This window comes from Nanorana parkeri, unplaced genomic scaffold (genome assembly GCF_000935625.1).
Source record: "Nanorana parkeri isolate BGI_ZX_2015 unplaced genomic scaffold, ASM93562v1 scaffold1776, whole genome shotgun sequence".
Taxonomy (NCBI): Eukaryota; Metazoa; Chordata; class Amphibia; order Anura; family Dicroglossidae; genus Nanorana; species Nanorana parkeri.
The window spans coordinates 126,881-137,983 of record NW_017308044.1 but is presented as its reverse complement, the minus strand read 5'-3'; the positions used below and the strand labels follow the sequence as shown (position 1 = coordinate 137,983).

The window sequence follows — 11,103 nt, the reverse complement described above, 5'->3', positions numbered from 1 at the left end:
TACAATGGCACTTGGACGTGTGGGTGGGATATATTAGGGTGCAAGTGATCATTTTGTCCCTGAAGTTGATGTGCTGGATACAGAAAAAAAAAAAAAAAAGGACAAGTGTGCGGATTTGAGTGGCTTTGACGAGGGCCAAATTGTGATGGCTAGACCCCTGGGTCGGAGCAACTCCAAAACTGCATCTCTTGTGGGATGTTCCCGGTCTGCAGTGGTCAGGACCTACTAAAAGCCGGTGAACCAGTGACAAGGTCATGAGTGGCCGAGGCTCACTAATGCACATGGGGAGTGAAGGCAGCCGTGTAGTCGATCCAACAGAAAAGCTACTGTAGCTCACAATGCTGAAAAAGTAAACGCTAGTGGAAGGAAAGGTGTCTGAATACACAGAGCATCGCAGTTTGTTGTGAATGGGGCTGTGTTGCCGTAGACTGATCAAGATAACCATGCTGACTGGAGTCCATCACCAAAAGTGTCTACAATGGACACGTGAGCATCAGAACTGGATCACGGAGCAATGGAAGAAGGTGGCCCAGTCTGATGAATTATGTTTTCTTTAATATCATGCGGATGGCCGTGTGTGTGTGTCTCTTACCTGGGGAAGAGATGGCACCAGGATTTACTAGGGGGAAGAAGACAAGAAAGCAGAGGCAGTGTGATGCTTTGGGCAATGTTCTGCTGGGAAACCTCGGGCCCTGCCATTCATGTGGGTGTTATGTTGACACAAACACCGACCTAAACATTGTTGCTGAGCAAGTACACCCCTTCATGGAGATGGTACTCCTGATGGCAGGGGCCTCTTTCTGCAGCATAATGCGTCCTGCCACACCGCAAAAATGGTTCAGGAATGGTTTGAGGAACAACGAGTTCGAAGTTTTGACTTGTTATTCAATCTGGCCAGATCTCAATCCCATTGATCATCTGAGGGATGTGCTGGAAAAACAAGTCCGATCCATGGCGGCCGATCATCTCACCACTTACAGGACTTAAAGGATCTGCTACTGACGGCTTGGTGCCAGATACCACAGCACACCTTCAGAGGTCTGGTGGAGTCCATGCATTGACGACTCAGGGCTGTTTTGCCTGATCAGTGTAAACTAATATATTTACTAAAGGAAATTTTTGGCAAAATATATTTCCTAGTCTATCCAAAATGAAAAAACACAAAAAAAAAACCAAAACACAAAAAAAAAAAAAAAAAAAGGTTTTTGATTTAGATACATATCAATATAATAAAGTAAGAAAATGAAACCCCCACCCACCACAAAACATTCCTTTGCGATATACGTGTTAGGAGAAATGTGAATGATTCATACCCAGATATCTGTCCTCTCGTCAATTACACAGTTGCTGTCCACATTGAAAAGTTCGGGGGCCCGGTAGGAGATGGTACATCGTTGTGCTGCCCAGTCCTACAAGAGAACACTGATAAATATACCGAGGCTGTAATCTGCCCCCACTGTCCACTAGGAGCAGGAAAGACTACCGATTCCATGGAATTCTCCGTCGCTGGATTTGAAATTCGGTGTACATTTTGGTTTGTATATCAAAAGATCTGCATAGACGCCAGTGATATATTTCTTTAAAGTAAACCTGTCATTAGAGAAACATGGGTACTACCACTGCTGACTAAGGGTGCACCGATAACGATAGAGTACTCGCCCAAATGTTCCCTATGTCTATCCCGATACCGGAACTTCTGGTATCAGGAAGCCAGGCTGCGAGTCATTACACGCTGCTCGGCTTCCTGATTGGCTGGGAAGCCGGCTCCATGCTCCCTCGTCACCAGGGAGCATGGAGCCAGCTTCCTGGCCAATCAGAAAACCGGGGCAGCGTGTCATTACCTGCCTCCCAGTTTCCCGATTGGCCGGAAAGCCGGCTCCATGCTTCCTTGTCACCTGGTGACATAGGAGCATGGAGACGGCTTCCTGGCTAATGGGGAAGCCGGGCATCGAGTCATTATACGCCGCCCCCAGCTTTCCAGCTAATCAGGAAGCCGGGTGGTGAGTCATTTCACACCGCCTGGTTTCCTTAAAATGGGACTTTTGGTATCGGTGAGTACGGGGGGGAAAAAAAAATAAAAAAATTGGTACTCAATACCGAAAAAACAGTATCAGTTCATCCCTACTGCGGGCCTTTACTTCTGAAAATACTAGCCTTCTGCCAACATGCTGCAGAGAATGACCCGTGCCGTGACTGGGTCTGAACTTTTATCCGTACCTGCACGGACATTGCCTGCCTGGTCCCCAATACTTCAATACGAGCGTGATTCATAGAGCCCAGATCCATCAACAGGGGCTGATCATCGTCATCCAGCAGCACGTTAGTCGGCTTCAAGTCCCTTAAAAATAAGACAGACTTGATTGTGAGAAACGAGAGCCTCTGCAAAATCAATAATTGACTTGAAACCGCAAAAGATTTTAGTTTTTTTTTTAAGACATGTCAAATGAATAGACAAAAATACAATTTCACACATTTAAATGTTTATAGGAAATACCTCTACAGCCCCATTTTCTCACTGCCCCCTCAATGCCGAATCCATTGTGGGTTTACCCTGCATGACAGCTGGGTAATGGCCAATATCTACCAACCCGGTGACCACACTGCCAGATGGTGCAAAGGTGACCCTTCTACATAAAGACAATTCTCAGACTGAAGTTAGGGATGGCTGCTTAGGGACGCTGCTGAAGAATGCTGCTCAATGTAGTTGTACAGGATAAAAGCAGATCTATTGCTCTTTAAAAATACTGTATAACCAGTTCTATATTTTTTTGCATTTCTTTCTCTGTGTAAACATTACTTTATTTACATTCAGCCTGTTTGAGTCTGCAACACTGTTGTGGACAAGGACCAAGATATAATGTGACACAACAGCTTGATTCAACCTCTTCAGTGCCAGCAGTCATTAATGGTGATTCCTGGGCTTCAATGTATATAATCACCAGAGATCACTATGCTAAAATCTGGCAGCTCAAATATAATGTTAGCTACTGTACAGAAAGCACTGGACTCCAGACCAGGACTGAGAACTAATAAGTATTTTGTTTACTCAACTGCATCATTGACATTTTGTGATTACATGACTGCAATGCAGCCATTTAAAGAGACAGGTAGGCAAACCAGATGCCTTTCATGTTCTCAGTCCTTGTCTGCAGTTACACCGCAGTAGCAAATAATGCAATGTTTATACTGAGCCTGTGCTGACAGCTTTTGAAGTACAGGGAAAATAAAAGGCAGAGGCAAGGGATTATATGTGAAGCATTCCTTGGTATTCCCGGACCTATTAAACAAGTGTTTTAAAAAGACAGTTATCCTTTAATGTGGACAATCTATTGCAGAGAAATTACATAGACTACCTGCAGATGATCCTGTAGATCCATTTTAATTTAAAAAAAAAGGTTTCATTCCAAGCTTCAGTAAGCTGCAGCACTGTATACCACTACAGATTATATCCTGGTTTAGTACTAGGAATATATAGAGCAGCCATTCTTAACCAGGGTTCTGTGGAACCCTAGGGTATCCCTCCAGAGGTTGCTAGGGGTTCCTTGTGCTTACCAAACTCCCATTTAATGGTGCCCTGCATGTTTCTGGGGTCAACACCACCTGGCAGAGCCAGCTCCATGACACCAATCATCTTTTTAGCCAACTGTAAGGGTGGCATTCTGACCACAGTTGTAAAGAGGGTGTTTTTTTTCCTGGCCACCCATACATTGTGCATGGGTTGCTCAAGACCTGAAACGCATTTTAAGGGTTCCTCTGGGGCAAAAAAATTGAGAATGACTGACAGAGTAAAGAGTCATTTCCCCAAGTGTTTGTCCCATATGCTCCAGCAACACAGATGTAAGAAATTTCCACAATACACCCCAGGCTCATACCTGTGAGCAAAGCCCTGATCGTGGATGGCTTTGAGTCCCAGGCATATCCCATGTAAAATGTACAGAATCTTCTCTTCGAGTAGGTAAGCGTTCTTATCTCGCAATGCTTCAACTTTATTCCATAAGGTTCCTCTCTGAAAATACAGCATAAAAAGGACATTGCAGTTTCTATTCAGGGTCAGCATACTCGTCGATCAATTACAGCACAGCAATTGGATTCTCACAATGCAGGGACTACATTACCACAGCCCAAATATAAGCCAAATACTTTAACCTTTCTTAAAGTAGAACTGCAGGAAATCGTATGCTAAACAAACTGATAACTATAAAAATATAATATATTTGCTCCTTAAGGGCTTGTTCACACTATATCCAGTGCATTCCAGCACGGTTCCCTGCATTCTGGGGCAGGAGGGGGCATGGCGGTGTTATTGTCAATGAAACTCCAGAAATGCCTCAGGCCTGCAGTGCGATCTTAATCAGAACACATGGCACAGCAATGCCCGTGGTGCGATCGCAAAACATAATGCATGCATTAGGTTTCTTTCACCACACCGCATGGAAATCCTCGCTATTGTAGTACTGTGTCTTTAGTGCAACCCTACTTCGTGACCCGGCCCTTAGATCTTTATTACCCAGACATATTGTTAAAACCCACTTTGTAACACAATCCCAATCAAATTCTAAATAACTAGGATACCAAGATACCACATTAGGTTATATATGTTCCAAGGTTATACATGTTCCAAGTGCAACTCCCAACAACGGTGACAATTCAATATATGTAAATAGAAGTATATCCTAATAAAAGACTAAAACTCACAACAGGTATCCGATGTGTACACTTTATAATAGTGATATCAAGGAAAGATGTAAATCCAAATGGGTCTCATGTAACTTAATAGGGGTCTGCCCAGAAGATCCCAGGTTAGTAGTACGTCCTGCCATAATCAACTTTCGCGCTATCGTGAGATCAACAATTTCGCTTTGATGTAGCCGGTGAAACCCGTCAGGTACTGATACGAGCATCTGGCTTGCCCTGTATACCCGTTAAAGGACATACTGTTCTTTATCATGGACGTGGAGATTTTTGAACGAGAGGGGCATCAGTGAGTACAACGTGGGAAACAAAGATCTGAACTAGGACACAGCTCTATGGTGGTTTCTGTACATTTAATACATTGAATAGGATACATTTTTATAATCCATTGCAGTCTTTCATACAGGTCTTTATTGCTTGTACTGTGTCACATATCACAATGCACTGAAAGCGCCACTCTACTGGACACTGGGACACCCACATTGCATTGTTGCATGAGCTCTGACTGGCATCCAAAGGCCAAAATAATGAACAGAGAGAGCTCATTTAGACATTTAGCTGTCACGTTATGGTACCTGCAGAGACCTTTCAGTGCCTGTTCAAGAGGTAAGTTAGCTCTACAGTCTTAGATCTGTGCCAAGGTGACTTTAAAACACTTGCCTGCTCTGGTATCGCTCACATTAAATTAAGTGTGTACATCTGGCAACTGTACATTTGTTTTTTCCCTCTTCTTTTTTGTGACAGCCGAGATAGTGAAGCGTTTTCTCTCCCTGGTATTTATGTTCTGCAGGACTGTAGTGTTCCTTGACATTGCAGAAGGGATGCCAAGTGTTCACTTCATGTGGTTCCAGACCGCTGCCAATGTACACAACGCTACACAAACATACGACAATGCCACACCTCACAGACACACTGTGGGAAATATGTGCCTCATTCATCTCATTAATAACAATATCACTTCAAATGGAACCGAATTGACTTTTGTAAAAACACAGAATAGTGTCTCACCTGCGGCAACCCAACAAAGATCTTTTATTAACTCCTCTGAATTGACAGAAGACTGGTTACTGTGGGTTATGTTACATTATTGCTATTGGACGGCTGTAGTCTACACGTATAGGGGTTACTTTACACCTTTTCTTCCACTGTCACCCAATAAAAAAGTGGTCTGAAGATGCTTGTGTATAAAACTCCTGCTGATTAAACTCAAATAGGACTTACTGTTAAACCATATCAAAACTATTTTGTACTAGAAAACCTGGAACTGGACTGGCTGCTATGAGCAACATAGAAACTCAGCTTTCATGAAATTCTGTATTGCATTAGGCCTAATTTAGATGGGAGAGAAGAGCAGGTCTTGTGATCAATGGCTACCAAATCATATTTTCTTTTTAGTCTTCCATACTGCACTGGGGTATGATGTAGAGCAGGGGCGCCACAATTTTTCGTCTGGAGATCTACTTTCCAAATGATGAGCTCAATGAGATCTACTAACATAAAAAAAAACACCTGCATTAAAGTCAATGGCACCGCAGCCCCGCCCACCGTGCGATCACCTGCAATGGGAACGCAGGCACGTTAGTGCCTGCGTTCCGGTCCAGTGCGATCTGCAAAAATGCAGCAAGCACTATTTTGCAGATCGCACTGGATCGGAACACAGGCACTAATGTGCCTGCGTTCCGTGTGCGGGCGATCGCATTGCGGGTGGGGGGGCGTGGCTGCGGTGCCATTGACTTCAATGCAACCTCCCGCCCCTGAACACAGGCAGCTGTCTGGCTTGTGTTCCAGTGCGTTCTAGAAGCCGAACACTCTGGAACACAGACTTTCTGGTGTGAATCGGCCCTCTCTCTTGGCTGTCTCTTCTCTCTCTCACTTTCTCTGCTGTCTCTCACCTGTCTGTCTCTTCTTACCTCCACTGCAGCAGCTTCCCAGGTCTCCTCTCGTGCGCCAGCGTCCTGTCCTCCCGCGGCGCTGGTGTGGCCGACGTTGCACACGGGGAGAGGTGTCCCTTCCCGCCTGTAGTGTCTGACACATTCAGCCGGCAGCCGCACGAGCACCACGGGAGGACAGGACACAGGTCAGTGAGCCGATCACGATCTACCAGCGTTCGCTTTGCGATCGACTGGTAGATCGAGATCGACCTAATGGGCACCCCTGATGTAGAGTAACTTAGCCACTCTCAAACAGGGTTCCTCCAAAGGTTGCTAAGGGTTCATTGAGCTATGGCTGACTGACCTCTCATTTGATGGTGCCAGAAAAGTTTCAGGGTCATCACAACTTGGGAGAGCTAGCTGAATGTACCCAATGATCTTTTTTAGCTGTCTGTAAGGGTGGTATCCTCCCCACCAATGTAAGGGTGCATTCTTCCCATTAGCCACCAATGTATGGGGCATTTTTTCCCCACTGACCACCAATGAATTGGTTTTAGCAGGGGTTTCCCCAAGACCTGAAAATGTTTTCAAGGCTTCCTCTGGGGTAAAAAAGGTTGGGAAAGGCTGCAGCAACTAACTGGTTGCAGTGGTATTGGAGAACAATTTTACAGAGCTGAATAAACTGAGCCTAGGGAAGGCCTCTTTTCCCAATTTCCAGACAGAGTGGCCAAAGTTGTGCCATTACCTTGATAAAAGGAAGCAGCAGCCAGGCTTCCCACTTAGGTCCCTTTTCGATCATGCTGTGCCCCACCAGACCCAGGATATTGGGATGATTGAACATTCGGTGCATCTCCACCTCATGAAGCGCCTCCTTACGATCCTCCCGGTCATGGCAAAGTATACGTTTTAGGGCATAAAATTGCCCATCTTGGACCCCTTCAACCAGATCTACATAACTGAAACCTCTGTTAAGAAAGAAAATCCAGGAAAATACAAATAAAAAACTTTCAGTTTATATTAAAACGGACTGAGTAGAAAAGCCTGTCTCCTGTCAGCATGCTGTAAAGTGGGACCCTAGCTCTCTGTGGGGAAGCAGTGGTCTCTCTGTAGAGGTTCAACACCCCTACTGCTGAGTTAGAGCTAGCGCTCTCTAAATCAACAGGGAGCATGAGCAGGTAGAGAGATCACTGCTCGCACACAGAGCAAAATATTTACTGGGAGACATTAATACCGATCGTTTTGATGTACCTGAAATGCATTTGGATAATTTAATCTAAAGTTTCTATTGGGCTTTAATATGAAGAGCACAAAAATCAGTTAAAACCCAACTCCAGGTACAGATAAAAAAAAAAAAAAAAAAACACAATATAAAGCAGTAGTGCATTCAATTTTTTAAAAAATTGTATGCGAAACTCAATTTACATACAGCTAGCACCTGCATCTGTCTTGATGCCAGTCTCTGGCATTCTAGCACAGCAGAACCTAAATTGGGTAACGGAATAGCACAGCTTGGAGCCAAACATGGCTCTGCTGTATGCAAATGCAGTGATAGGGAACAAGCTACATCACTGTCCAATCCAAAGACTAAGCTCACTTTGGAAAGGAAATTGCCTATGCAGTCAAGGGGCCCCAGTAGATTTAGGAAAAAACAAACAAAAACACACTTTGAAGTTAAAAAAAAAACCCTTTGAAATTAAAAAAAAAAAAAAAAAAGTTGATTGAAGTATCTGCCAAACCCATAGGCCATTGACATCACCCCTCCAGCTCAGTGATGCCATGGTGGAGGAAGAGAGATCGCACAGCACACGAGCAGGGTTTTGAATGAGGAGAGTACTTGTTACTGTGATGGTGTGGGCGAGCATCCAACAGTTGAATCTCGGTGAGCTTTGTGTATTTCTTCCAGATCTGTGCAGTTATCCAGTGTGACACTTAGAACTCCTTGTAATGCAGACCGCTCACTGCTGCTCTCATCTCATCTCTCCTGTAGTTTTCTGCAAACAACCTGTAGTGCAGCGGTGGGCAAACTTTGGCCCTCCAGCTGTGGGGAAACTACAAATCCTATGCTGCATCTGCCTCTCGGAGTCATGTCTGTGGCTGTGAGTATCTTGCAATGCCTCATGGGGTTTGTACTTCCACATCAGCTGGAGGGCCGGAGTTTGTCCACCCCTGCTGTAGTGGTTGGGGCCTTCTGGGTCCGTGATGTAGTGGTTCTTATTGGGGCAGGTTTCTAGGAAAACGGCCTAGGTAAGGCAATGATATCAAATCAACATGTATGAAAGCAGCACTGTTTTTGTTTACCAACCGGTAAACCCAGAAGGCATGGTCTGCTTTATCCTGGACCACAAAGGCAATTTTCTTTCAAAAGGTAAACTTAGCTTTTAAGTCTAAGCAAGAAAGTGGTGCCACCCCTGTCTGCGCTGGCCGGCAAACATGTATAAAATTACAGAAATAGAGTGCCTAACCTAACTGGCAAAGGTGAATGTACCACAATAATGACTGGCCAAAAATACAAAATCCTATGACAACTACAATAAAACAAATCTGTATTCGAGTGTGATATGTTGAAGTAGCAAATTGCTGCTAAAAACAACTTTATTGCTCCAGCACTACTGAGAACACCCCACCCAGCTCCTACTCTTAACAAATTCCCCCCCCCATGAGTTGGGGGAGCATGAATGAGAAACAACAGCTGCGCAGAGTGTTCTCTATAGTGCTGGAACAATAAAGTTGTTTTTAGCAGCGATTTGCTACTACAATATATCACACTCGAATACCTTGCCTTGCTTAAAGGAGAACTATGAGGCGAGTGCTTTTCACTCACCTCATAGTTCTAGCCGACCTGTGACAATGAGACTGTCACAGGTCGGCTCAGTAGATCGGGAGGTGAGCGAACAAATACCGGCGTTCGCTCACCTCTCGATCCTGTCACGGCTCTCTGCCGTGACAGGGGAGGGGCTGGATTCCCCCCTCCCCGATCCGCCAGTGCTGACTGGCGGAACGGACGGGGGAGGGGCGGGTACAGCTGGCTCTGCCTCTAGATAGGCAGAGCCAGCTGTCAGTCACGCAGCTGGGCGGATCCCGGCACAATTGTCGGGATCCGCTTCAGCGTCTGCTCGCGGTATACTGAGCCTAGGGTGACGGGATGACGCTAGTTTGTGTCCTCCCGTTACCCTAAGGAGAACTATGGGGAAAAGCCTTAACCCCATAGTTCTCCTTTAACAAAGCAGCAGATTCACTGTAATGGTAGCAGTACATACTGCACATTGACTTCATTGCTGCTCCTCTCAGTTGCTGGGAGTAAAGCATGTGACTCGCTCACCTTCTCACATAACGGGGCTAGTCTGGCACCCAGCATTGCCCCATAAGGGCGAGGAAAGTACCCCAAGACCTGCGTAAGCTCTAAGCTGTGACCTGCAGCTTGCATTGTGCTTCCCTTCTTTGCACTTGGTGGGTGAATGGTGTGGCAGAGGAGTGAAGGAAAGATAAGTAGAAATAGTTGGTAAAGCCACCACTAAAGTGGACCCGTTTTCAGAAGCCGATTAATCGATTATTGAAAAAGTTGACAACTTTTTCAATAATCGATTATAATCGATTATGTCGATTAGTTGTTGCAGCCCTAGACCCGTTTCTTTACCCTACATTGGAAAAACACAGGTTGGTTTCAAACTTTGCTTATATTAGCTGATTTGTGTATGAGTTGTCACAACAGCCCATCACTGTGCCATGCTTTCTTGAGCTACAGGGTTTACGTTGCCAACCATCTGCTGTAGGCACAAAAATGTATTCATATATATTCCTTTGTGTACCAAAATGCCTTTATAAACTCGGTTATTATCTTGTAAGAGTAGCAGTGACATAATTAGGGGGCGGAGACAAGACCAGTCACCCTGCACAAGGAGGGAGAGCAAGCAGTGAGCGGTCTTTATTACAGGAAGCTCCAAGTCTCACACTGGATTACTGCACGGATCTGGAAGAAATACACAAAGCTCACCAAGATTCCAGGAAGAATACACACAACTCTTCTATGAGGACAATATTTACTTATCCCGGAGTTCAGCTGGAATGTTACTTACCCCTCTCCAAGCTTCTCTACAAAGTAGTAACGCCTGTTTTCAATGGTTATGACCCCTCGAGAGCAGATACAGAGAGTAGCTCCCATTGCTGCGCGCACATTCTTTGCTCACTAAAATGAGGGGGGGAAAAAAGGATTATATGTGGGAGGAATTCTTAATCACTTTGGAGGGGAAAAAAAAGGAGAGACAAATTGATTAAAAATAAAATATTGTTTTCGGAAACGTTCTGGAGGGGTGAAAGTATTTTGGTTGTTTTTTTCTTAGCTTTGGATATAGCCGTGTATAGTTAGGCCTTCGCTTGGAAGATTAAAAAGGAGAGCTATGGGGTCAGGGCTTTTCCCCATAGTTGTCCTTAGGGTAACGGAAGGACACAAACTAGCGTCCTCCCGTCACCCAAAGCTCAGTATAGCGGGAGCTACAGCTCGCGGTATACTGAGACGCCGCAGCCGGAGCGGATCCCGACGTAG

The 11,103-nt window shown here is 45.1% G+C and overlaps 1 protein-coding gene across 1 annotated transcript in view; it reads right to left on the bottom strand.

Annotated features, from left to right (window-relative positions):
* The window catches only part of STK16 (serine/threonine kinase 16), a 16,044-nt gene that overhangs the window by 3,688 nt on the left and 1,253 nt on the right, over positions 1 to 11,103 (bottom strand). Inside the window, exons 2-6 of the mRNA XM_018571543.1 lie at positions 10,637 to 10,746; positions 7,309 to 7,528; positions 3,873 to 4,006; positions 2,218 to 2,338; positions 1,314 to 1,409 (exon numbers count right to left, since the gene is read on the bottom strand). Of these exons, the coding sequence (XP_018427045.1) occupies positions 1,314 to 1,409; positions 2,218 to 2,338; positions 3,873 to 4,006; positions 7,309 to 7,528; positions 10,637 to 10,722 (657 nt within the window). The 5' untranslated portion in view covers positions 10,723 to 10,746. The remainder of the gene's footprint in view (positions 1 to 1,313; positions 1,410 to 2,217; positions 2,339 to 3,872; positions 4,007 to 7,308; positions 7,529 to 10,636; positions 10,747 to 11,103) is intronic.